Source organism: Callorhinus ursinus, unplaced genomic scaffold (genome assembly GCF_003265705.2).
Source record: "Callorhinus ursinus isolate GAN/ISIS: 27379988/994484 unplaced genomic scaffold, GSC_fseal_2.0 scaffold24, whole genome shotgun sequence".
Taxonomy (NCBI): Eukaryota; Metazoa; Chordata; class Mammalia; order Carnivora; family Otariidae; genus Callorhinus; species Callorhinus ursinus.
Window position 1 is genome coordinate 20,355,380 of NW_027397086.1, and position 27,802 is coordinate 20,383,181.

At 43.5% G+C, this 27,802-nt stretch overlaps 1 protein-coding gene across 1 annotated transcript; it reads left to right on the forward strand.

Moving 5' to 3' along the window:
* Positions 1-510: 510 nt before the first annotated feature.
* FRRS1L (ferric chelate reductase 1 like) lies at positions 511-27,630 on the forward strand. Its single transcript, XM_025888688.2, has 5 exons — positions 511-808; positions 12,534-12,618; positions 14,816-14,954; positions 18,644-18,890; positions 22,038-27,630. Exons 1-5 carry the CDS (start codon positions 571-573, stop codon positions 22,208-22,210), a joined length of 882 nt encoding a protein of 293 aa, XP_025744473.2. The 5' UTR covers positions 511-570; the 3' UTR covers positions 22,211-27,630.
* The last annotated feature ends 172 nt before the right edge of the window (positions 27,631-27,802 follow it).

A 27,802-nucleotide genomic window follows, 5' to 3' on the forward strand; every position in this document is an offset into this window, starting at 1 on the left:
AACAAAAAGTGCTGGAACAAAATAATGGGGGAGGCAGCAATTCTGGCAAGGTGTGTCCCAGGTACACCCTCCAGGGAGCACTTCTTAAATTTGGATGTGCCCTGAGGTCTCCTGGGGATGTTGGTAAAATGCATATCCTGATTCAGTGAGGCCTGGGATTGGTGATGCCAGCGAGCTTTCTGGGGATGCCATGCTGCAGGTCCGCGGACGACACAGAAGCAAGGGGCCAGAAGGGCCAAATCTGTGTGTGGGGGGAAACTCGTGGAGGGAGGCAGAGGACTGGGAGGCTAGAAAAACGGCCGGAGGAAGGGAAGCCGCTAGGAGAGAGTCGGAGCAGAGAGACAAGAACGCTAGGAAGAAGGGTAAGTAGGCGTCGCGCCGGCTGGAGGATGCGCAGAGCGAGGCGCGAGGCGGCGGGGACCGGCGGCTGCGCGGCCGCTCGGGCTGCGGGCGGGGGGCGGGGGCGGACGCGTGCTGACGGCGGCGGCGGCGGCGGCGCAGTCCCGGCCCGGCGTCCGCGGCGGCCCCGCTGCGGCCCGAGCGGCCTGGCTGCGGGATCTTTGCGCAGCGATGGCACGACCGCCCCGGCAGCGCCCGGGGCCCTGGGTGCCGCTGCTCTTGCTGCTGCTGGCCGGGCCCGGCACCTGCGCCGCCAGCCCCGCAGACGACGGCGCGGGTCCCGGGGGTCGGGGACCCCGGGGCCGCGCGCGGGGGGACGCAGGCGCCGACGAGGCGGTGCCGCGCCACGACTCTTCCTACGGCACGTTCGCCGGGGAGTTCTACGACCTGCGCTACCTGTCCGAGGAGGGTGAGGCTGCGAGAGGGGGACGCGGGGTGGGGGCGGGGGACCGAGGCGGCCGCGGGAGCAGGGCCGGAGGGGCGGTTTGGTAAGGAGGCCAATGGAGGTAGCTCTGGGACCGCGAGACTGGGATGGGGAGCGCACTGCTCAGACCGCCGCCGGAGCCCTGGGAGGCTGCGGACAGGTGGGGCTGAGCCTAGGCTCCCCAGTTCTTGGCGTCTGGCCTCCACTCTCCCTGTCCGGGGTTGGGGTAGCAGGTGCTAGGGGAGGAGGCCGCCATCTGGCCTGGGGTGTGTGAGATCAGGGAAGCTGGTGGGAAGCAGAAATCACAATTTAAAGTGATGTTCTTACTTTCTCCCTGTCTGTATTGACCTAAATTTACAGTGACTAGTGCCCTAACCTTTCAGCGTTCTGTTCTTGCTGATTGCCTGCCATCAGAGCTGGGGCATATTTCCGTGCCCGCTTCCATCCCAGTTCTTTTCTATTATCACACGTGTTAAGAGTTCCCTACCGTGAGCCACCATTGTTGGGGACTGCTGGGCCCAGAGACTAGGTGTTTTTCAGCTACAGACCTCCCTGTGGAGTTGCTTTAGTGAGCACAAAAGCCAAGCTGATTCTGTTGTAGAAGGAATGGAAACTGGCTGCTTCTGCAGTTTGGAAAGTAGTGATTTTTCCTATTCTTATGCTAAGAGGAATATGCAAGAATTAAATGGGAGTTGAAATGTCCCCGCAACTGATATGATGCTGGGTATATTTGTTATGAAGGATTCGGTTTAGCTGTATACAACAAGCACACATTAATAGCTTAAATAAGATAGAAGTTTCTCTCTCATGTAACGAAATCTAAAAGTAGGGAGTCTGGGCTGGTATTGGAGGCTCCATGCTCATCAGAGACCCTGGATCCTGGTCTTCTGCTTCTTCACAATTCTTAGCATGTAACTTCGTGGTCCAAAATGGCTGCTTGATCTCCAGCCACTACATTCACTATCCAGACAGTGGGAAAGAGAAAGTGGGAAGGTCACTAACTACTTTATAAGGAGATTACTCAGAAGTCCCATGTAACAATTATACTTCCTTGGCCACAGTGTGGCCACATGTAAATGCAAAGGAGGCTGGGAAAGTTAGCCTTTTAGCTGAGAGGCAATATGCCCAGTTAAAAAATTGGAATTATTGTATTGAAATGGAAAGGATGGATTGGGGGAAATATATTAGTTGGGTAGAGGTTCAAGCGCTGAAACAGAGACTCCTACATATAGTGGCTTAAATAAGGTACTTTATTTTTTTTTCTCACATGAACCTGACTGGTCTGGGCAGTTGGGACAGCTCTGTTCCACAAGGTCAGTCCATCTTGTTCCACCATCCAGTAAAGCTTTGTCCTCATCGGTGTGGTAGAAGATGGGTTGCTTGTGTGTCCTTGTTCAAGCTTGAGGAAAAGGAAGAGGAAATTCAGGACAAGCCATTACCTTTTAGCCTGGTCGCACAGGTCACTGCTGTTCACATTCCTTTGGCAAGAACGTGACATGTCCTAGCTGCAAGAGAGGCTAGGAAATGTAGTCTTCTAGCTGAGCAGCCATGTGGCCAGGGAGGAGGAGGGACGGGGGAGGGGACGGGGACAGAGAAGCCGAAGCAGTATCTATCACCCTGGAAACGAACAAACATTTCAAAGCCCATCTGTTTCTGAAAGGATCTAATACATATTTATTCTGTTCGTCGTCAGCCCGGCGCGCTGCCAGGTGACTCACGCGTGGCACCCGAGAGCTCATATTCTCATTGGGCACATGTCCCTCACAGACGGAGGAGAACAAGGTCAGATGCTGTATGTCCGTTTGTATATACAGAGAGGAAGAAGTTAGTTGTAGAGTCCAGACGGTTTTATGAACATGGACGTCAGGGGGCTGAAGCCATCAGGGAGGCTTTATAGAGTTGAGCTAGGAAGTATGAAAGACTTTGATGAGCCAGAAGAGGGAGGGCATTGAGGTGAGGTGACCCCACAGGGCAACAGGACATGCAATGTGTGTACAAATCCCTGGTTTGTCTGCTTGCCCCTCTCACCTGGTCTGCACATGCAGCCGGAGGCTCATCTCTAACCGCCAGAAATCCATGATGGTTCCAACCTGCTCACTGAATGAAGCTTCAACTCCTTTGTCTGGACTTTTCTCTTTGGCCCAGCTTCCTTTTACAGTCATCTCTTACTCCTCCCCTTTGCTTACCCGGGGCTTTCACTGTCCTTTCTTCTCTTCTCTCCAGCACTTTCACTATCTTCAAATGCAGACCCTACACCTGGCTGGTGGGTGCTAGTGGGGATGTTTGTGGGCTGAGCCTCTCCGGGGCAGCACCTCTACTAGATTACCCTGGGCCTGGGTTTTAGCCCTATGGATCCTGGATAGAGATTTTCTCAAGATCCTTAGAAATAATCAGTGATATTGCCTTAAAGCGTACCGCCAGAGTGGGAGAAGCAGACCCAGGAAACGTCCCAGGTGGATGTTCTAACCCAGAAAGTAAAGGGAAAGAGGGTGTCAGGATGCCGTGTCCCAAGCCATGGTGAGTCCCAGTAGCGTGAAGGCTTGAAATAGTTGATGGATTTGGGAAATGAGAGGTGAATTTTCCTGGGATAAATTCAGTGGAGAAAGGAGGGACCCTGATTGATTTTGAAGGAAGTGGCAAATGAAGAGGTAGAAATAGTGCCTTTAAACTACTCTTTCTTTTATTTTTTTATTTTTTTAAGATTTTATTCTTATTTATTTGACAGAGAGAGTGAGCACAAGCAGGAGGAGTGGCAGGCAGAGAGAGAAGCAGGCTCCCTGCTGAGCAGGGAGCCCAAGGCAGGGCTCAATCCCAGGACGCTGGGATCATGACCTGAACTGAAGGCCGATGCTTAACTGACTGAGCCTCCCAGGCAGCCTAAAAACTACTCTTTCTTTCTATCAGTACAAATGGGGCTGTCTTTTCTAGTGATTGGACTACGTGTTTCCTCTATGCAGGGGACCCCCTTCTCAGGTTCAAAGTAGCCAATAGCTGAGTTTTCAATGAAAAGATGGCCTGATGGTATGTAAATCCAAAGAAGGGAATTAAACTAATGGAGATGGAGAATTCACTGAAACTTCCAGAGAGCCCACTGACTATTACCCACCCTGTCTAGAAACCATTTCTCCAGTGTCTTGATAGCCCAAGACTCCCAAAGCCAGTGCTGAAAACTGGCTAATTTGGTATCTTTAATTGCCCCCTAAACATGTTCATTTTTAAAAATTTATGTTTTGGTTTAACTCTGCTAGGGTTTTGTTTTGTTTTGTTTTTTGGAGAGAGAGTGCAGGGGTGGGGGGTTAGGCAGAGGGAGAGAGAGAGAATCTTAAGCAGGTTCCATGCCCAGCAAGGAGCTCATTGCAGGGCTCCATCTCATGACCCTGAGATCATGACCTGAGTTAGAATCAAGAGTTGGACACTTAACTGACTGACCCACCCAGGCGCCCCTTAACTATGCTAGATTTCAGAATTCTTAAAGGTTTCCCCTGTCTTAGCCTATACGACTCATCTTTATAGTCCTAACACTACTGTTACCTCTTTCAGGGAGCCTTCCCTGATTTTCTCCTTTTCCCCATCCCCTGCCATTAAGGGAGGATATTCTCTTGCAGCATACAATCTAACCCTGCCATTGACCCTTTTTGCTCTCTATGATCAAGAGTTTGGATAGGGTCCTGGTGCTCGAATCTAACCATTCATACCTCTTCCTCTTGAGGTTCTTAACACAGAATCTATATATTCAGAACAACAGAATGTAAAACAGATTTCTTCATGATTACGGGCAAATACTCTATTCTGAGGGTTCTTTGAAAAACCTGAATTGGGTGTTTTTGGCTTAGTGTTACGTCCCAAGTAAAGCCTCCTGCTCTCTTTTCCCTGCGGTGAAGATCTGCATGCCCTGAAGCCTTACTAGCCAGCCATATGGAAGGTGGTAACTGACTTGTCCCTAGAAACATACTCTGCCTTGGAAGGAAAAGAGGGAACATATTCATAGTTGCTTATCTTTAAGGCACAGTGATCTGACCACTCGTAAAATGTGGCCCATTTCTAATCAAGTTCCAACCACGTTTTTTCCTACTCGGGAAAGAGCTAGTAAGACTATCGGAGAGAAGGACAGAGCTTGGGGAAAAGGGCACAGATTCCTTCATCTGCCTGTGTTTTTCCTACAAGTACATGTATTGTATGTGGATACCTAACTCATCACCTTGCCAGTCTGCAAGTCCTTTAAAGGTAAATAGCCTACATCTGATTTATCTATGTATCCTCCATGAATGTAGTCTGATAATAACACTAACTGCGGCTAACTTTCAGTAAGTGCTTACTGTGCACCAGGTACTGTTCTCAGTTCCTTACCCATATTAACTTTCATTCTTACGGCAAACCTCTGACTTAGGTGCTGCTATTAGCCCCACTTTGAGTTCAGAAAACTGACCCACAGAAAAATTTAAATAGCTAAAACCACACAGCTAGAAAGTAGCAGGGAACTACATAGATTTGTTAATTAACTTTATGGATGGGATGGTGCAAGTTGTCCAGCTCTTCGGAGTAGAGGGTCCCTGTTGATCTGCTGTACTTGGAAGTACAGTGGGACAGGCTCAGTGAGGTGTTTTGGTGGGCAGACTTGAGGAAAGGGATTTGGAACCAATGGGGTAGGCAGTTAGTGGGGAACTGCGGGTTCCCTCCTGGTGGAGTGCCGTGGAGAAAGCTTTGCACGATGGCCATTCACATGTGTGTGGATCTTTCCATATTTTCCATTTTCTAAAGCCCCTCGACTTTGTACTTCATTCTCTGACTCTGATAAGCAGAAACAACGATTCAGGCAGTTCGGAAAGTGAAAGAGGCTGGTGTAGTAGTTCTCAGATTTGAACAGACAGCTGCTGGTTAAAACTTCAAGGAATCAAGTACTAAATTAATACCTGAGGGCTGTGAGCCAAGCAGTCAATTAGAAGCAATAAATAGCACACCAGAAGCCATTAACCACCCAGTGGAGGATGGCAAAACAGGCTCAAGGGATTGCAGAAGAGGAACAGAGAGTGTCTGGGAATTAGACAAGAAAGGAAACCACAGATATTCACCAACTGATGGATATTTGGGTTATTTCCCATTTTGGGCTATTATGAATAATGCTGCCATGAACACCTGTGTACAAGTCTTTGTGCAAATATGTTTTTTAGCTCCCTTGATGTGAGTATTTACATAGAAAATCGGAAAGAATCAACAGATCCATCATCAAGAGAATGCAATAAGGTCGCCATAGGCAAGATCAGCATATGTAAACCAAAATCTCTCTTTGTTTTTAGCAGCAATAAGCTAGAAAATGTCCAAACAAGATATTATCTAAAATAGCAACAAAAATCTGTATATATTCCAAATTTTGCCTAACAAAAATGCCCTGGTCCTGTGTGGAGAAAAAATTTTAACTATTAAGTGTCATATAAAAAAAAAAAGGAATAAATGGGAAATATACCATGATCTTGGAAAGAGTAACTTGGTATAAAGATGTGAGCTCTGCCCCCATTCATCTATTCATTTACCGCAGTTCCATACAAGAGCCCAACAGCATTTGGGGAGAGAATTTGACAAATTAGTATCTATCCTTTGCATGGAAGAATCAAATTCTGTGAATTACTGAGATATGTTACAAAGCCTAGTAATTCTTATAGTGTGGCCTTGGCTCAGGAACAGTCAAATAAACCAGAGAACAGAGCAGAAAAATCCAGAAATAGACCTGTGTTCCCCTAAGAACCAGTAAATTATCGAGGTGTCTTCATAAATCACTAGGGAAAAGATGAGTTATTTAAGTAAATGGCATTGAGAAAAATTGAGTCAATGTAGGGAGAAAAATAAAACTGTTTTCTTCACATCGTATAAAAAAAATAAATTCCAAATGGGTCAGGTCTAAACGTGAAAGGCCGTACTACAAAGTTAATAAATAAACGTGTAGGGGAAGATCTTCATGTCCTTAGAATGGAGATTAATCTCTGAGACAAGGCTCTAAAAGCACAAACCGAAAGAAGAAAAATTATTTCCCTAACTACATCACATTTAAAGATTTTGGTCCAAGGAAGGATATTATAGAAAAAAGTAAGATTGGTGGCAGACTAGAAGGGGGAAAAATGCAGCATCTGAAACCTACAGTGAGTTAGTATCAAAAATACACATAAATTCCCATGAGAAAGACCGAAAACCAAGTCTAAAAAAAAGCGCCAAGATTATGTATATAAACATCATAGAAAAGGAAACCCAAGTGGCTAATACAGATACAAAGAGATGTTTAACCCCACCACTACTTGGCGAAATACAAATTAAAATCCTGAGAATGTCGGATGATATCAAGTACAGGCAAGAGTGGGGGTGGGGAATAGGAACCTCATGCACTGTGGATGCAATTGTAAACTGGTGCTGTTAGTCTGAATACTAATCCCACTGAGCTTTGTGGAATAAAGATACAACCCAGCTATTGCTCTCTGGGGTTTACTGAAACAAAACAAAAACCTCTTGGATATGTCTACAAGAAACATGTAAGGCACTTCATCTCCTCATTATTTGATGAAGCAAACATTGAAGGCTCTTTAAACATTAAGGCAATTGGGAGGTTACTTCAAAAAATGTGGTTATATGCACATCACAGAATGCTATTCAGTCAGAAGTAATAGCAGGTCTCATGTTTACAGATAGGGATAAATTTCCAAAGGAAAATAATAAATAGAACGAGATGTACCACACGGGGTCATTTAGGCAGATTAAAAGCACATACAAGCCGTCTAGTTTTCTTTTTTTTTTCCAAAGATTTTATTTATTTATTAGAATGAGAGAGAGAGAGAGAGAGCACATGAGAGGGGGGATGGTCAGAGGGAGAAGCAGACTCCCCGCCAAGCAGGGAGCCCGATGCGGGACTCGATCCCGGGACTCCAGGATCATGACCTGAGCCGAAGGCAGTCGCTTAACCAACTGAGCCACCCAGGCGCCCCAAGCCATCTAGTTTTCAAGAGCACACACACAGATAGAAATAAACGTAAGGGTGGCGGTTGGTGAGTCAGGGTGGGGCCTTTGCTAGTCTGCTCTGCTCAGATGCTTCCAGACCTTGTGCATGGCCAGGGGATGGCCAGGGCAGTGCGGCTGTGGGCAGCATGGCAGGGTGGCGCTGTTGGCTTAGTGAAAAATTGGGCCTGGACCCTCCATGGTAGATCCAGGTTCTGCTAAAGGCACTTTGGTGATTATTTTATAAGGGAATCGTGCAAGACTTTCAGGATGGTGTTGTTGGGAACATGGAAGGATTTTTGTGGTAAGGCAGACCTCACCCTGGGCAGGCGGAGTTCCATGCCCTTTGAGGAGCTAGCACAGAGGTGACACTTACCCCCACCCCCCCTTCAGTGTATCACAGTAAAATATTGCTTTTCTAAGATGTGTATGTGTCCGAGTGCTCATTTTGTTAAAACCTGCAGCCTTTGCAGAAGGATACTCAGGACATACTCTTAGACCAGGAGGAAAGTGGGTTTAGGATCGGATTAGGGGAAAATAGAAGATGGGCTTTACATAGACTGATACGAGTGTCCCAGAAACCAGGAAATGTCATCAGTTTAATTTGGTGCACCTACATACTTAAAAATTAAAATTCTGCCATCAAGATAATGTGCCAGTGCAACTGTACAGAGCGCGTCAGACATCCCGTTGAATGACACTGCTCTCTAACTGGTTACCAAGAGAAAGGCTGCTATCCACCACTTGATATCATCCTGCAGATCCACCGTGTCAGTATTTAAGGATTAATCCATTCCGTCTGTTTACATCAAGATCCGATCAGAAAGAAAGAAACCAGTTCTAAGTTTTTTGTTTTTTTTTTTTAAACAGGATGACCAGCCCAGAGAGCTATCTAAGTAGATGTTGGGAGACAGGAGAAACAAAAAGCACAGAGACAGTAAAGGAGGGAAGCAGCTACTGCCCCTGGGACTGGGGTGCTGGGAGGGGTTAGGACACAGCAGGGCTGGAGGCTGTGAGAATCTAGAAGCTCAGCCAAGAGACCCCCCACAAAACTGCAGCCCATCCTCTGAGACTGGGGCTTTCTGCCCAGCTGCTGCTGGTTCCTTTGAGGGTATGACAAGGCTGGTTAGGGGAATTTAGATAAAAAGCTGGAACCAGTTTGCCACTGGAAGGATGAAGCAGGATCACCGAGGAATTGTGTAGGGGACAGCAATCCAATAGGAAGGAATGGTCTTTCCTTCCTCCTGCCTCGTCGCCTCCCTCCAATGTTTCCTTTCAGCAGAGCCCAGCCAACTGGCAAAGGAGAAATGTGGTTTGCAGAGTGCTCAGCCCTATAGAGGGCTGGGGTTGTAGCTCAGAGACAGGAGCTTAAATACTGGCACGCGGGCCAAACTAAATTTATGCCAAATAGGTCATTTAAATTCAGGGAAAGATTGTAATGTTGTTGTGCTTAATATTATTCTGCCAAACCCAACTAGTATAGTGAAATTAATTTGTGGTGCTAATAACCCAGAGTTAGCTCAGACCCCACAAGCTAAAGGGGGTGGTCTATAACAAGACTGCTCTCACTTTAGATCAACTAGCTACAAATCCTGGGGCTATCTACAGCCCACCTCAGATTTTGTAATTCATTTGAATGTTTCACAGAGTTCAGGAAAGCACTGCGCTTACTGTAAAGGATACAATTCAGGAACAGCTGGTGATAACACACATAGAGTGAAGTCTGGAGGTCTCCCAAATGCAGAGTTTCTATGCCCTCTCCTCATGGAATCAGGCCTTGTCACCCTCGCCAGTATTAGTTTGTTCACCAACCAGGAAGCAGCACTGAGCTTGTGTCCAGAGTTTCTACTGGGGTCTCATTACATAAGTATTATTGATTTAATCACTGGCTACATCATTAAATGTAGTCCCCAGCCTCCCAAGCCTCCCAACCCTCCCTGGAGGTGGGCCTGACAGCCCCAAACCTCTAGTCACATGGTTGGTTTTTCTGGGGACTAGCCCCCATCCTGAGTCAACTCATCTCTTAGCATAAACTCAGGTGTGATCCCACGGGGCTCATGAATAACAAAGCAGCCCTCCTGGGAAGTTCCAAGGATTCGGAGCCTCTCTCCCAGGGACCAGGGACAAAAACCAGTCAAATTCTTTATTATACAACATCTTACAAAACAAGAGAATAAGATATGCCCAAATGCATTTGGCAAAACAAGTTCTCATTCCAAGTTTTAGAAGCATAAAAGAGAAGAGGAAATTACTGCTAAAAAAGCCTTGAAAAGCCATTTGCCAATGCTAATAAGGTAGTTTGGTACATTAATAAATGAGTTTTATTCCAAAGCTTGCTCATAATTAGAGCTTAGAAACCATTCTTCTATAGATGATCTTACCCAATGGTTATTAGTTCTCAGTCCAGTTTACAAAATTTAATAGTAATCCCACAGTAATGATAACTGGCATTTATTGAGATGGAAATCTGCTATATGCCAAAGTATTCTAGATGCTAGGAAGTGGTAAGGATAACAGAAGAAGATGGGGAAATCGAGACGCAACACTATGAGAGACTGTCTTTTTCAGTTACCCATAGAATTTTTTCTTTTTTTTTTTTTTAAGTTTTTATTTATTTATTTGACAGAGAGAGAGACAGGGAGAGAGGGAACGCAAGCAGGGAGAGTGGGGGAGGGAGAAGCAGGCTTCCCGCCAAGCAGGAAGCCCGATGCGGGGCTCGATCCCAGGACCCTGGGATCATGACCTGAGCCGAAGGCAGGCGCCCCATCTATAGAATTTTTTCAAAAAAATATTTGAGAGAGAGAGACTGTGTGAGCAGGAGGGGCAGAGGGAGAGAAAGAATCTCAAGCAAGCTCCCCGCTAAGCACGGAGCCCAAGGCGGGGACACTGAGATCATGACCTGAGTTGAAACCAAGAGTCACGCTCAACTGCCTGAGCACCCAGGTGCCCCGGTTACCTATAGAATTTTTAAAACATAAGTAGTCATTGCATTCCTGGATAAATGTCCTGAGAAAAAAATAGCCTCAGCATTTTAGTAAGAATAAGAACATATATGAAGATGCTTAACATAGTTCGTACCATTAAGCAGTTGCTCAGTACATGTTAAGAGAAAAAAAACTCATCCAAGGCCAGACTCAGTCTAGAGTACCAAAGTAGACTGAGGACTCAGCATAAAATAAGCATAAAAGTAGGAAAAGTAATACACTTGGCCCAATTACTTAAAGATGGTAAAACAGCTAGGGCTGTATTTTAGCAGGTGATCAAGATCTAGGGTAGTAGAAATGAACTGTCCAAAGTATACAGATGTGTGCCAGGAAAGTGTAGCCTCGTGGCTTTTTTTAAAGTATAATCTGATATGACGTGAGAAACAAAGGCAAAAGAAAAATTAAATTTCCTTACTACTTATAGCCCATTGACAAGTCCTTGAAATAGGCAGAGTGACATTCCTCTAGGAACTCAGCTGCCTCGATGTTAGTACTTTGCTAAGGGCCTGAGCCCCAGGATCCTGTACGTCTACTTTGACATTTACAAGTTCCTTTGGAAACTTCCTTTATCTCTACCCACCAAGATACATGTTGGCAATCATCCCCCAAGCATATGACCCACTGATAATACGTCTGAAGGGTCTCATGACTGAGTTTTTGCTAAACGGTAATAAATGACCTTTTCCTAACAATAGCTGGCCCCCTCAAGGTCCTGGAAACCTTGTTTCCAAAATACCTGGGAGGCTTGTGCTTTCCCTAAGCGCCTCCCAACTTGAAAGGACGTAACGGGCCACTCCTCACGACCCCAGTGCAGCTCCTTCTGCCCAAAGGTCCTGTCCCCATGCTTTCATAAAACCACCTTTTTGCACCAAAGACGTCTCAAGAATTCTTTCTTGGCCATTGGCTCCAGACCCCAACATCTTTCCTAACATCATAATGGAACAAAGTAAACAAAGCTTCAAGTTTACATTTATTTACATTGCCTAATACCTGTGGGTGATTTTATTTATTCATTTGACAGTCATGTAGTCAGCGTCCGGTGCCAAGCACAACGCTGGACAGAGAACCCAAGATGGCCCCCACGTGGTTCCCATGTGCATGGAGTTAACAGCCGAGGAGAAAAATCTTTGCTGTCACACACTGGAAGCATAGTGCAGGCGTACCCTTCAGTGTGTGATTGAATGCATTAGGATGTGAAGTGATCTTACAAGAAAGATACTCAGCTAACTAACACAACCGTTAGAAACGATTGTGTTTGAAGAATTTAGTGAGCTAGGGAAATGTCCTGTACAGCTTAACGACAAATGGAAGTTCAGAGAAAGGGGAAAATCCTGTTATTGTGTATAGGTATACATGGAAAATATCAGATATACAAATACTTCATTGTTGATTTTTTTTTTTCCTCCTAAAGCATGGGTATTGTATGAAAATTGTGATGTTCACACTCTCAGGGATGGTGGTGAGCCCGTGGTTGTGTGAAATTATGCCACCTCTCTGCCTCAGGTTCCCTGCCGGTAAAAGGATGGAAAGGCCACATAATTCTCAGTTCACATGTAAGACTGGCTCAAAGCTGTGTGCCCTACACCCTCCCCTCATGAAGAGGGTGATTAGGCTTACACAAAGCCCTTTTCTGAGGCCCGAAACATTTCTAGACAACATGTGGTAGAAAATAGCATATTAGAAAGAAAAATTTCTCCTTGGAAAAAAGCTGTCGCTGGATTTTCTAACCATTGTTTATTCTCACTGTCTAGGTTACCCTTTCCCTACTGCTCCTCCTGTGGATCCATTTGCCAAAATCAAAGTGGATGACTGTGGAAAAACTAAGGGATGCTTTAGGTTGGTAGATCTGCGAGTTGGATAACTTTAAGGCTAAGGCACTGATTTACTTCTCAAGGTAGTATTTCAATCACGTATAGCTCATTCTAATCAGGGGCCTGCACCCCCTCATAGCTTCAGTCTGTTTCCAGTGGCTACCCCAGTTTTCAGTCTTAGAGGCCATAAGCTCTCAAATGCTCCTTGGCACTGGAACATCCTTCTCTGGTTTTTCATTTATGACCATACTGCCATTGGCCCAGGTGTCTACTCCTGACCAGTTGGCTGTATGAAAAAGAATCAGGTGACATGGGCTGTGTCTTACTGGCTGGGCTGTGAGCGGGACAGACTGTGATTGACGTGTCTTAAGACCCAATTCCCTTTCAAATAAAGAGTCATGACTTTGGGGTATCTGGATGATACTAACTAGTCATGAACACTGATGATTGTAGTAAGCTTGTTATCTCAGGTTTAGGAAGTCCCCACGTGATTACTAGTCGTGCTCTATCAAGACATGATGGGTTGGAGCTAGCAAACACTAGTAAAGATGGTGAGCCTCCCAGCCAGACAGCTCCACTTTGTCGGAAAATTCTCCTCCTCTTTGAAACTGTTATTTCCTAAAATAAATTGTCCTTGAGTAAAGTTGTGATGGTTACTGCTCTGAAAGTTCTGAATGTTTTTTTCTTTTGTTCAGTGCTCAAGGCCTAAGGAGAAAAAAAATCGAATAAAGGGGTTTTGAGTTTTCTGTGGATTACAAGCGTATTTCTAAGGAATTTTGAAAAAAAGATTTTATTTATTTGAGAGAGAGAGAGAGAATGAGAGCACACAAGCAGGGGGCAGGGGCAGAGGGAGAAGCAGGCTCCCCATTGAGCAGAGAGCCCTATGTGGACTTAACCAGGCGCCCCTCTTAGGAATTTTTAAGAATCCACATAATACTATTATTGAGGAAGATGGCCAGCAATGTTAAGTCTGGTGACTGGGGGACATTTTTGAGAAGGGAGAGAATTTCAGTAGCTGCTGGCTTCACGGGACTTGTTTTCTGGCCTATTCGTTCCTCCTTTAGCTTTCCTTACACTCATTCAGCGTTTTTACCCAGTTCTACACTGTCCTGAGCTCACATCTCTTCCCAGCCATTCAGGGTCCCTGCCTGGCATGTTCCTTGCCTCCCTCTTCAGTCAGTGCTTGGCAGCTTTGTGCCCTGTTCCTTCAGATAACTTCCACCTGAGCTTCCCTTGTCCCACCCATTGCTACAGTTTTCTGTAAATGGCATAAAACAATGTCCCTCTCACTAGGGCTTCCCGATTCTTAAAGGATCCACAAGTCCCCTGGAAGAAAATTTAAAGTTGTGTTTCCATTTCAGTCATGCCCCTTAAAATGATGAATGTATGCATAATCGGATTATCTGGATAACCAGTTTATGCTGCTCGGTACTATGGCGTCCTGATTTGTAATTGTGTGATAGCCTGATAGAGCCAAGGCAGATTTTATAAATAAATGATGCATTCATGCTCAGTGAATACCAGATGAGGTATTCATTTGATGTACGGATGAGGGTTTTGCAACCATTCAAACAGATAAGAGTGGAAGAAAGTGAAATTGTGTTTAGTAGTAAGAAAGTGCTCATCCAAGAGGCCCTGCACAGGGTAGTCAGATATACCCTGTGCAGGTAAGCAAAATCTACCTTCAGTAAGATTACACCATCCATCACATGAATGCTGAGAATTTAAATGTTCCTGGGTTTGTAGTTTAATTTATATTTAATTTGTAAGTTTTTGTTAATTTAGTTGTATGAAAATTTCTAAGTAAAGAAGAACTGGTATATATTTAATTCACAAAGACAGTTCATTAACTCTGAGAATTTCTTCCTCTGAAAGGGATTCAGAAATAACTCAGTATAATAACGACTATCTGAGAAGCTCTAATATAATGTTGAGAACACTGGCCAGGAGTGCAGGCCCAGGTTCAAGTCCTCCAGCAGCTACTGACTCACTATGCAAGCAAGCCCCTTCCCATCTCTGGTCCTCAGGCTGTATGTAGATAAAAAGGAGCAGATCTTTCCCAATATCTCTCCCAAGTGAAACTGTGGTTTTCAGATCCCTGGTAGCAAAGATCTCATTTGCTTGGTAATCTTGGTTCACTCTGCCTGATACACTGTTGCCTTCTTAATGTGTTGTGAGTAAGAAGATGAAGCAGCAGTGCTGTGTTTTGATCTACCCTGTAGATACGGCAAGCCAGGCTGTAATGCGGAGACGTGTGACTACTTCCTTAGCTACCGGATGATCGGGGCCGATGTGGAATTTGAGCTGAGTGCTGACACAGATGGCTGGGTAGCAGTTGGATTCTCTTCAGACAAGAAAATGGTAAGATGCAAATCATGATAAAAGATGTTTTTTTTTTTCTTTAGTTTGCTGTGCTACTTTAGATTTTGGAAAATGGGCATGGTTTTTCCAAGCCACCATGCCACTATTAAATGTGTGAATTTCTAGCAATTGATTTTCTTTTTCAAAGCAAGGGAAACAAATTGATAAAAGCAGTATAACAATTATATTAGTTATGGCTCTCTGATTGCAAGTGAAAAAAAATTCAAGCTAGCTTAAACAGAAAAAGAAGGGCTGGTTATGGGAATATGAGGTATCTCGTGGTACCTGCATTTATTAGTTATTATGACAGTGATGCTGCAAGAAAAGCCTCCAAACCACATGGCTTATTAGCATTTATTTCTTGTTCACGTGTGTGTGAGTTGGCTAAGGTTCAGCTGGGCTTGGCTCCAGCCCATGAGTTGGATTTGGGTTTTCTCTAATCATTCTGGAACCAGCAGCTACCAAGGCATCTGGTTTTCATGGCAGAGACAGAAGGGCAAGAGCCCTCCAAGCCTATTTCAAACCTCTGCTCTCGTCCCATCTGCTAACATTTCATTGCCCAAAGTAAGTCACACAGCCAGGCCCGGAATGAAGGGATAGGGAAGTTCACTCCCTACTACACAGGCCCAAGAGGCCCTGTGAAGGGGCGGGTATGTAATAGTACTACTGGGGAATGAAGAATCAAGTCCAACAGCTCAGTCTTGCACAGTACGCGTGGGCAAGAACACTGCTGGACCTCAGAAAGACCAGAGACAAGGAGCAGGACCAGGCAGGGCATGCAGATCCCAGGCAGCGGTCCGTCGCTTACCTCTGCTTCTCTCTGTGGCTCTGCTGTCTTCTTCCCTCTTCCCTCTGTGATACCATCATTTGCCACCTCACTGTGCCAGGGTGCTTCCCAGACAGCCAGACTTTCTTGGGCCCCTGTACCTTTGCACAGGCTGCTGCTCTGCCTTCTTCTTCTTTTCACCTGAGCTGTCTTGAGGCTCCTGCAGTGAGTGGAGGCCAGCTCAGATAGGCTTACCGCGGTGGGAGTGCTGAGAAGTGCTCACATTTGGGATATGCTTTGAAGGTAGCACTGACAGCATTTGCTAGTGGATTGGAGAGAGGTTGTCGGTGGGTGTTAAGTAGAGACTGGGGGATCAGGCTAAGCAGTCAGAACCCTGGGGGCTTTGTTCTTGGAAAGGGCACCAGAAGGATGAGCTTCTACCAAAGCCAGTCCAGGCAATAAGACGATGGGCCTAACTGGTAAGACTGCATGGATATGAATCTGCATGTCTCGTCTCCTACTTTAGGGTCAGTGAGAGAAACAGGTGTGTGCCATCCCAGAGGCTGGCTTGCAATGCGATTGACCGTTTCCTGTCCTAGAATAAATTTGCTCTCAGGGTGCAGCTGTTAAGATTAGGGCGCTCAGCGGCGCCTGGGTGGCTCCGTCGTTAAGCGTCTGCCTTCGGCTCGGGTCATGATCCCAGGGTCCTGGGATCGAGCCCCGCATCGGGCTCCTTGCTCTGCAGGGAGGCCTGCTTCTCCCTCTCCCACTCCCCCTCCTTGTGTTCCCTCTCTCACGCTGTCTCTCTCTGTTAAATAAATAAATAAAATCTTAAAAAAAAAAAAGATTAGGGCGCTCAGAGGACGGAGGTTGAGTAAGGGCATTCAAATTTTGTTTGACATTTTTTTTAAAGATCTATCTATTTATTTTAGAGAGCATGAACAGGGGAGGGGTGAGGGAAAGAGAGACTCCTCCAGCCGACTCCCTGCCGAGCACGGAGACTGACGCAGGGGCTTGAGGTCATGACCTGAGCTATAACCATGAGTCAGACACTTAACCGACTGTGCCACCTGGGTGCCCCTGTGTTTGACATTTTGCTTTCTGAAGGCCTTTAACGGAAAAGTCTCTCTTTTCTTCTATTGTTCCAAGGAGAAGCATAGCTGAAAATTTTTTCAAAATTTGATATAAAGGAAAAGCAAAATGGAACCCCTTTTTAATAGCCTTACATTTTTTTTTTGAAATGGTACGTTATTGGTTTTTTTTTAAATAAGACTTCGTTTTTAGAGCAGTTTTAGGTTCACAACAAAATTGAGTACAGGGTTCAGGTAATTTCCATATACTCCCTGCCCGCACACATGCATAACCTAACCCATTATCAGCATCCCCCACAGAGTGGTACATTTGTTACGGTTGATGAACACCTTTAACTTTGGGGACCTGGGTTTGTTGTTTTTTTTTAAGATTTTATTTTTAAGTAACCTCTACATCCAGAGTGGGGCTTGAAACTGCAACCCTGAGATCAAGAGTCTCATGCTCCACCGACTAAGTCAGCCAGGTGCCCCATTTTTTGGACCTGTTTTTACTTAAATGTACAGGGGGCACCTGGTGGCTCGGTTAAGCATCTGCCTTTGGCTCAGGTCATGATCCCAGGGTCCTGGGATTGAGCCCCGCGTCGGGCTCCCTGCTCTGCCAGAGAGTCTGCTTCTCCCTCTCCCTCTGCCACTCCCCCTTGCTCATGCTCTCTCTCTCTCTCTCACGCTCTCTCTCTCAAGAAATAAAATCCTGGACGCCTGGGTGGCTCAGTTGGTTAAGCGACTGCCTTCGGCTCAGGTCATGATCCTAGAGTCCCGGGATCGAGTCCCACATCGGGCTCCCTGCTCAGCAAGGAGTCTGCTTCTCCCTCTGACCCTCCCCCCTCTCATGCTCTCTATCTCATTCTCTCTCTCTCAAATAAATAAATAAAATCTTTAAAAAAAAAAAGAAAGAAAGAAAATCCTAAAAAAAATTAAATGTAAAATGTACAATCTGCAAGGATAGTGCAATACATATTCTTCACCCAGATTCACTGAACAACTTTCTTTTTATTGTGGTAAAATGTACATGACGTAAAATCTGCCATTTTAACCATTTAAAAATGTACACGTCAGCGGTGTTAATCACATTCACAGGCTAACCATCACCACTGTCTACTTCCAGAACTTTTTTTTTTTAACAAGTGATGACATTTTGCCACACATGCTTTAGCTCTTTCCCCTGCTGTTGCTGCTGCTATTTTCATCATTTTCTGGAAACTTTGGAGATTCAACCTATTTGTTAAAGTTGGGAAGTTTAACATTAGCATGATACTATGATCAAACATAGTGCCCATTTTCCAGTGTTGCCCATTGTCCCGATACTACCCTTCACAGAAATTCTTATTTTATGACTTAGGATTCTGTCTAGAAACACTATTAGTTGTCATGAATCCTTAGTCTTCTTTATTTTGAATTCATTTCTTCGCCGTGTGTGTGTGTGTGTGTGTGTGTGTGTGTGTGTGTGTGTGGTCTTTCATGACTGACATTGGCCCTTTTGAAGAATACAAGTATTTTTTTAAATACTTTTTATAATAATTTTTTGTAGAATGACTCTCAGTTTGGGTTTGATTGTTTCTTCATGATTAGGTTCGGTTTGCGTTTTCAGAAGGAATACTAAATAGCTGGTGATGTATTCTTTGAACATCATGTCAGGAGGCACTTGATGTACACTCTTGCGATGCTAATTTCCTCACTTGGTTAAAGCTTTTTTAATAAAAATAATTTTGGAGGGTGGGATTTCAAATTTGCAGAGATAATGAAATGGATATATCTGAGTGAAATTTCTTTCTAGCAGAGACGTTTGTAAAAGACACACCTTTGACTCTTTCCTTCATTGTTTTTCATGGCAGGGTGGTGATGACGTCATGGCCTGTGTCCACGATGACAATGGGAGGGTCCGCATACAGCACTTTTATAATGTAGGCCAGTGGGCAAAGGAGATCCAGAGAAATCCTGCCAGAGATGAAGAAGGAGTCTTTGAGAACAATCGGGTCACCTGCAGATTTAAACGCCCCGTGAACGTTCCCAGAGATGAAACAATTGTCGATCTGCATTTGAGTTGGTATTATCTGTTTGCCTGGGGTCCAGCCATTCAGGGTAAGCTTACATTTTGGCATCTGGATTAAACTCCAGACACTGCTTTGCTTGTGTTCATTATTTATTGGTCAAGAGAGCAATAAGCCCTTTGGATAGTGTAAAAGAAAAAGGAGATGGGATCCTGCCTTTAGGGAGTTGTAATGGACTTATTATACACATGGACATACAAATGGACAAGTAATATGTGTACATAGTTGGCACAGTACAAGGTAGTATATGATGAGCTCTGCGCTTAATGGAACAGATCATGGGTCTGCTATATGTGGAGGTATGTGCTAAATCTCACAACATTCTCATTTACTCCTCACCACATCCTCACCACAGTGGTATAGATACTATCATCCTCGTTTTAGAGAGATTAAGGAACTTGCTCAAGGCTATACAACTAATTAATGGAAGAACTAAAATTCAGTCCTAGGTCTGACTGACTCCAAAGTCAGTGAGTGCTCTTAGCTCTTATGCCCTAAATATAAAAAATATTGAATAGGAAAGGACATCTGGAGACTTCTGTAGAGACTGACACCAAGCGTCCCAGTAGTGTTCACTTTATGACTATTCTGGTAGTCACAAATCCATCAAATTATCCTATAATTTAGCCCATTGCTCCTCAAATTTAAATGTATACAGGAATTGCCTGGCTATACCATTAAAATGCAGTTTCAGTAGGTCTGGGGTGGGACCTGAGATTCTGCATTTCTAACCAGCTTCCCAGTGGATGCCGGTTCATTGATGACTTTGCTTTGGGTGGCAGGGCTTTTCAGCAGATCCCCCACAAAGACCCAAGGATATCATGAGACCTTTTGGAGGCTGCCAAAATCAAGTTACATGGTGTCTTCAGCAGTCCTCCTGGCTGATCAAGCCTAACGGCCTAAGAACGGAAGTGAGTTCTTCATGGTGCTTGTAGGAGAACTCATTCTGGCTCTGTTATTAACAGTTGTGTCTTTCTTTACTGTGTGCTCATCAACTTTCAGTTGCCTAATGTGATCTAGGTTTGTTTTTTTTATCTTCTTCAAAATGTTTCCATTGATTGGTCTGGAGATTTTATACCTTCTTTGCCATTTCTTTCTTTTTTTTTTAATTCTGAGAGAGAGAGAGAGCGTGCGTGAGCGAGCAAGAGCATGAGCAGGGGGGAGGGTCAGAGGGAAAGGGAAAAGCAGGCTCCCCAATGAGCAGGGAGCCCAATGTGGATTTCGATCCAGGGACCCTGAGATCATGACCTGAGCCAAAGGCAGACGCTTAACTGACTGAGCCACCCAGGCGCCCCCCTTTTTTTTGGCTTTTTTCTAATTGGGAAAACATTTGGATGCCTCCAGATCTGTGACACCTTTCCCATTTGCTTATTTCCCAGGATCCCAGCAATGGATCTGCAGTTATGTCTTTGAGTACTTTCAGTACATATATCTCAGCCTGGAGAAATGGACCTATTTAAAATGATGGGGTTTGGAGCCCAAAACTTTAGATTTGAGTGCGGGTTTTTCCCATTGATATCTATACCTGGCCTTCCTCTAAATTCTGAACTCCCATTTCTTTGTGTCTAAAATGGGGATGATGAGAATACCAACTTCAAAGGATCACTGGAAGCATTCAATGAAAACAAGTATTTGAAGTTCCTTTACAAATTGGAAAGTGCTGTACTTGGGAAAGTCATCATCTGACATAAATGGAATAATAGCCTAACAGTCCAGGCCCTCCTCAAGTCTGATCCCTCTTTGCCTGCTTAGCCCTCCAAGACTCTGGGTGTTCTTACTGTCCTCAAACAGAACAGGCATAGTCCTACCCCATATACAGGCTTGTGCACCCTTTATTGATTAAATCCCTCTCTATTGATCAAATCCTATCCGTTCTCTTAAAGTCTCTCAAAGGGGCTACACTTTAAGCTAAGGCTTAAAGGGGATATGGGATTGGGTTTCCGTCAAGGGCAGTGTTGCTGCATGGTTAAGCCTAGGAGCCCATGTACATGACCAATGAGGGAGGTTAGGTTAGATGGGAGAGGGGAGTGCATCTGTTGAAAGAAAAATCTCTGCCGACCTGAGGAGTTAGATTTGCACTAACAGGAGCCAGCACAGAGGCTGGAGCAGGGAATTAACGTGTCCGATTTGGCAGGGCTTCCCTAGCAGACAGGACTTTAAAAAACACTCACTCTGAGCCCTGTTTCCAAGGAGACCTTTGCACTGAACTCACACACCTGTGGTCTCCCTAACCCAAGTTCCATGTGGCTTATTCAGAAGGCCAGGCACGGTGAATAGATTTCAGTTTGTTTTTTTTTTTTTTAAAGATTTTATTTATTTATTTATTTGAGAGATGGGGGAGGGTCCGAGGGAGAAGCAGACTCCCTGCTGAGCAGGGAGCCCGATGCGGGACTCGATCCAGGGACTCCAGGATCATGACCTGAGCCGAAGGCAGTCGCCCAACCAACTGAGCCACCCAGGCGCCCCAAATTTCAGCTTTTTAAGCATCCCATGTACACAGCCTTTCCCTCTTTACACATCTAACCAAGTTAAAAAAAAATGGCTCTAGTCCAAACATTTGTTTGGTATCTTAATCCTCCTGCTACCTCACTCTGCTTCTCAACCATACAGACACACACACAGCACACCCACACACTCTCTGGTCTGATTTGGCCAGCCACCACTTCATAGACCACAGACGGTGACAGAGACCTCCATCTAGAAGCAAGTATGGCGTGGTCAGGAGTGGCTGATGATCCATATATAAAAGATATATTTGAGGGGAAAAAAGAGTAGCTCTTACTGTTTGAAATCAACATACAGTTCTCCTTATGGTATTAGTAAGAGAGAACTCATTAGAGACCTTGAAAGTAGGCATTCATACAATACTAGGAAGCAACAGAGTGGGGTGAAATGGAAAGATCAATAGTATTGTTCTGGGAGTGGGTGTGTGGATTCATGAGAACCCATCTTCTGGGGTAAATTTAGGTAATTTCTATGTTCTTTCTATTCCTATGTATGTACCATTGCAGAGAATTCTGATGATAGCTCTAATATCTGATTCCAGATCTTTATAATTCCTGCTTATGTAGTCAATGCTAAAGACTTGTCTAATCTTTCTGTTGTTTGCATATATCATTTTAAATCTTTTTTTTTTTTTTTTTTTACTGCCCCCTTCCTTTTTCTTTCTTTCTTAAAGGCTCTATCACCCGACACGACATAGACTCACCACCGACTTCAGAGCGTGTTGTCAGTATTTACAAGTATGAAGACATTTTTATGCCATCAGCTGCCTATCAGACCTTCTCCTCCCCATTTTGTTTGCTTCTCATTGTTGCCCTGACCTTCTACTTATTGATGGGAACCCCTTAAACACAGCTGCAAAGCCAACATATTAAATGGATTAGAAAGTCTTTAGTATAAATATATTTTTTAAGAATATGCAGTATAATTTTAGCTTTTCTTATTTAAAAAAAGACTCCTATGATTTCAGTTTTTGGAAGAAAGAGCAAGCTGCTTTTCTAATCAAAGAGGATTGTTTAATATTGATCCCATACTTTTGGAAAGTACTTAAAAATTTTTCTAAGCACTTTCAAATGTGTTTTCTTATTTGAGCTTCAAAACATCTCTGAGTTGGCTTGATGAAAATGATCAGTGCCACCTTACTGAATGGGATTTGAGGTCGAGGAAAGCTGCCTTTTTTGGTGACCCACATACCATGTGGCCTTGGCTACTTGGTCAGATAACACATAACAAGGTAGAGAAAGAGCTAGGCATACAGCTTCTAAAGAACCTTTATTCTTCCAGCTACAGCTCAGGAGAGTTACTTGGAGCATTACTAAAGAGAACTTTACTGGATGGCCCTAGTTCACAATCAACCTTTTAGGCAGAAGAAGTTTCAAATTTCCATAAATGCATTTGGATATTTACACAGCTGATGGGGAGAATGGGAAAGATTATAATGATAAGAAAATGGTCCATACTTAGAGGAAATTTCTTCTCAGTCAGTGAGCAGTTCTGAGAAAATATTTTTTATTGCTGTTTGGAAAGGTTAGGAATGGAACTGTGAGTGTTCCTGAAGATGTAAAACTATATTAATGATTAAAAAAAAAAAAGGCATTATTAGCGGTTAGAATTTGGACTCTTCTCTCACTGTATTTTATAAATTAAACAATTCATGTGTTGTTACAGCTAATTCTGTTGTCAGACTCGACATCCGCTGAGTATGATTAAATATGTATTATAATAGACAAATCATCTTAATAAAAATTTAAGGCATTTTGAAAATAAACATTTTTGGAGATGGTGGAGATTTGGAGTAGAAACTTTTTAAAGATGACATTTCTTTTTTAAATCAGAAAGTGGGAGATGACCCCTAGAGTGAATTCACCTAGAGTTTCCGTTCAACATGTTTGGACTTGTAAACTGGACCAGCAGTCAGCAGAACTTATAATGCCTTGACTTAATGCATCCCCTTTTTTCAAAGGAACCCAAATGTTCCTTTGTTCCAAATGTCTGTGCTAACAGCCCATTCAGAGGAAAAGAGTCTATGGGTGTCATTGAGTTGCTGATGGATTTCCACTGGAGAGTTTTGCAGTCCTCTGGCTTGCTTTAGAGCTGGATTTGTGGATTTTGTGATTAAACAAGACTGGAGATTGATTTCTAATGCCATCCTTGAAATTCACTGTCAGGGTGAAAGTCCTCCTGGGGGGTAGGGAGAGAACTTTTAAATTCTGGAACTGTACAAAAATAAGGAAAACATTGTGATTCTGTGACACACAGTCTACCAAGTGACGTAGGAAAAATAATCCTCATTGCAGATGGAGGGAGGTTAAATGACATTAGGTAAGCAAAAGAACTGGGTAGGATTCAAACTCAGGTCATCTGGTTCAAGTCTGTGGCTCCACCTCGCTGCCATGGCCTTGGAACTGAGCCCTCCAGTCCCGGCTGAGGGTGGCCTTTGCACACCTTCTAAGCTATCATACTTTTTCAGTAGTGAGGATACAGCGTATGCAAGCACCCACTTTGTAAATAAGAAGGCAAATATTTTTATACTTCACTCTCTGATGTATATGGTATTTCAGCTATAAATAGGTTAAGACTAAAGAGAGACGGGCTAGCCTCTGTAGCAGGCAGGGAAGGAACACAACGGATTTTTCATCTGCTTGCGTTCCAGGTCAAGCTATTTATTTCACGAATTGTTTCCACTTTGACGACCAGTCTTGCATATTTGTGCTTAGAACTTTCTCTGACTTCTTATTGCCATTAGGGTAAAATGCAGTCCATTTTGATTACTTCCCAAATCATCCTTTTTTTTTTTAAGATTTTATTTATTTATTTGACAGAGAGACACAGCGAGAGAGGGAACACAAGCAGGGGGAGTGGGAGAGGGAGAAGCAGGCTTCCCGAGGAGCAGGGAGCCCGATGTGGGGCTCGATCCCAGGACCCTGGAATCATGACCTGAGCTGAAGGCAGACGCTTAACAACTGAGCCACCCAGGCGCCCCTCTCCCAAATCATCTTTTGCCACCACTCCTCACTTGCCATGTCCACGCAAGGCAGTTGCTCTCAACTCCCCTCTCATGGTGTTGCCTGTGCCCAGATGTCTCCCACTTCCTGTGCTTGCTGATCTCCTGCTTACCTTTCAGGGCACATCTTCGGTATTTGTTCCTCCAGTCCCCTGGACTAGATAGGTTTAAATCCCCACCTCGTGCTCCCACAGCACACTGGGCTTCCCCATCCAGCTGTCCATCACACTTTACTGCAATCCCTTGCTCGCCCTCCCTTGCTCGCTCCCCAATGCAGGGACCATTTCTTGCTATTCATGGTTGTAACAGACACCGCTACACCATTGGCGCTCAGCAAACACTTGTTGGACAGAAAAAAGTAGATGAAACTGTACTTCCGTGGCAAGTTTGTTCGGTTCAGAGGCTTGTATTTCATATGCAATGCCAGACCAGCATTTTTATATTCTTCCACTTGTGATCAAACCCTAAACCAGTTCTTTAGCAAACACTGAACTTTTGAAACACAGATAGAGAGTTGGTTCTGTTTTGCCCTGCAGTGAACCTTAATTGATATTCTGAACAATAATTATTGTTTGCAAATAAGAACTAACAGACCAGGAATGCAGAACAGCATTTGACTCATTCCAGAGGATCGTTAGTTTATAGGCACACTGAAATTAAAATTCTGTAGACTTCAACTTCATTTCTTTTTACCTAATATGAGAATAAATTTCCGTTTTATCTCTGTATTCCCATTTTCCAACATAGTACTTGTCACAGAGGAGATGCCTAACCAATATTATTTTTTTCCTAAAATGCCCAAGTAGAACCATAGTAACAGCTAAATGTGTTTAGTGCTGTTCTAAGCACCTTATGTGGATTAACCCATTTAATCCTCACAATCCCCACAGGAAGTAGATTCTATTATTAATCCAATTTTACAGATGAAGAAACTGAGGCTAGTCATTTGGCATAAATGACCAGTGCTGGCCATTTAATCTAATGCCTTTACTTGACAAAGGGGCAGCTGAGGCCTAGGAAGGTGAAAGGACTTCCTACACATTCGTGTCTTTATGCATACTCATTAAGGTGTTTATTAAATGGAATCCACCATGCACACTCAAATTAGGTAGGTGCTTTTTCCCTCCTTTACTGATTCACAATAAGTAGGAGGACTTTTATAGTTCTGTTTGGGGAAGGAGGTACATTTCTCTTTCTATAACTTTCTTCTCAAAAACATTTAGAATCTTTATCAGCTATTTAGTGCTTTTACTAGGTTTTTTTTAAAAATACACAGATTGGACAATACTAGAAGAATGTATTTGTCTTAGTTAATTTTTAAAAGTGATTTGCCTAAAACCCCAGGTCTTCTCATTTAGAACCCAATGCCCTCTTATTGCTCCACTGTAGTCTCCAAGCTGAATTTATAACCATGATTTCAGACAAAATGCAGGAGCCATATTTAATGATCTTAAGTTGGCGTTTGTCATTAAGGACACCGGAAAGTTTGGACAACTCAGGGATGGATTTTTCATCCCAGACAGTTTTTACTACAATTTCTGTAATTAAGTTTACTGTCTATATTCTGGATTTTGTGCTTCCAAGATATTGCCACTGAGGTTATGTGTCATTCTCAGGCCTAGCCTGGGGTCCGCAAACTTTCTGTAAAGGGCCAGATGGTAGAGAAGTTTAGGCTCTGCGGTCTCTGTTTCAGCTGCTCAGCTCTGTTGCAGTCAATTCAGAACTGGGTAAGCAGAAGTTTTAATTTCTCTAAGCTGTGGCCATCATGAATGACTTTTACTATTGAATTGCTCTTGTGGGCATTATAGTGTTTCAGAGTAATTTATTTCCCTGTAGATTTCTTTTTAAGCGTTATCTAAATCTGTTATGCCCAGGGGAGAGTTTTACACACACGACTATGGCATCTTCCTCATGTATCCTCATGGAAAAATATTTGAGAACTCCTTCACTAGGCCAGATGCTGAGATGTGTATATGGAAAAATATTTGAGAACTCCTTCACTAGGCCAGATGCTGAGATGTGTATACTTCGTTGTATATAAGTGTAGTGTATATCCTTTTTCTCTAAACAGAACTGGGTATGTTTAGTGGACAGTTTGATTATTCTCAGTGTGTATATATACTTGTTACATAAACGCCATGCCCCTGTGAAGGTCTTTGTCAGGATTGTTTCTGTTCCTGATCCCTTGAATACTGGAAAACCCAAGAGATACATTGTGCATATTACAGGCAAAACTACCTTAGAGTTTATAGGAATTTGGTTTGTAGAAAGGATTCCTTTATTAAGCCTTGCCTCCTCCACTCAACATGATATGAATTGTTAAGAATGTATAAAGTATCACTGTTGAGTTTGACTTGTCTATACTTTTAGTTAAGAAACTAAGGCTAATGTTAATTAAGTAAATGGCATGTTGATAGAACCTATACATATTTCGTATTTAGATTCCTTATTCAGATACTCTGTTCTTTAGTTACAAGTTGGACTTCCTTGTCTTTATATTTAATAAACAACCTGATATAAGTTCCTTTTCACAAAAATAGTGGCTATACTAGTGTGATTTTAAGTATGTCTGGAGACTGAACATTGAAGTGAATCATCAAGCTCATTGAGATTTGTCACTTAAAATGTACTGATGCTTGTTATGAGGCAAATAGCTGTTCCGTTCCATCTTTCTGGAGGGTAAGTGACTCTCTAGGGTGACTGTGGTGGTTGTGGCATTCACCTAGTTCACTATAGTTACCATTTCAGCACGTACGATGTCCCGGCCACCTGGGTGAGTGAATGCAGCTTCTCCACATGCCTTATTCCCACAGACACGCTGATGCTGGGACAATCTGGCTCCAGGAGTATTAATATACTTTTTTGAGACTGTCTACAAAATGCTATTTTGTAAAAACTATGCCTTTAAATAGACACCGATGGGTTATATTTGTTTTATAATAATTGTGTACCTAATGTTCAGTTGCAATTGATTTTGAGATTTATGTATATTTATAAGCCTGTCCTATGTGAATTTTTACTCTAAGATATGATACCTTACTAATAGAGACATGGATTTCTATTTATGTAAAGTAGTTGTAGCAACATTCCTAGATGCTTCCTAAATGATTGTTCGGTCCATTTGCCATCACAAATCCTTTTATCTTTAGAGAATTATGTTACAGTTAGAATATATTAACTAGATTTAAACTTTAAAAGTATAAATTCTCAACATGGTTTGAAATTCTTCCTGTTGATACAATTAAAGTTAGTTTATAATTCCTTATTGCTTTGCTCTGGTCCATTTTCGGTTTTCTGTTGTTTAACGTGCTTTCATTTGTAAAGTGTCCCTGAATTTATAGACCTTGGAGAAGATGACAGCCTGTGTTGTCTGACAAAGAGGAAAGTCACGTTGCAGTAGTCAGATAAAAGTCCTTGTAGAGAAACAGTTTGCAAAA

Coding starts and splice junctions, on each gene's coding strand:
- FRRS1L (XM_025888688.2), top strand. CDS start 571: ATGGCACGACCGCCCCGGCAGCGCCCGGGGCCCTGGGTGCCGCTGCTC. Junction 809..12,533: donor GCGCTACCTGTCCGAGGAGG/GTGAGGCTGCGA, acceptor CTCACTGTCTAG/GTTACCCTTTCCCTACTGCT. Junction 12,619..14,815: donor AAAACTAAGGGATGCTTTAG/GTTGGTAGATCT, acceptor TCTACCCTGTAG/ATACGGCAAGCCAGGCTGTA.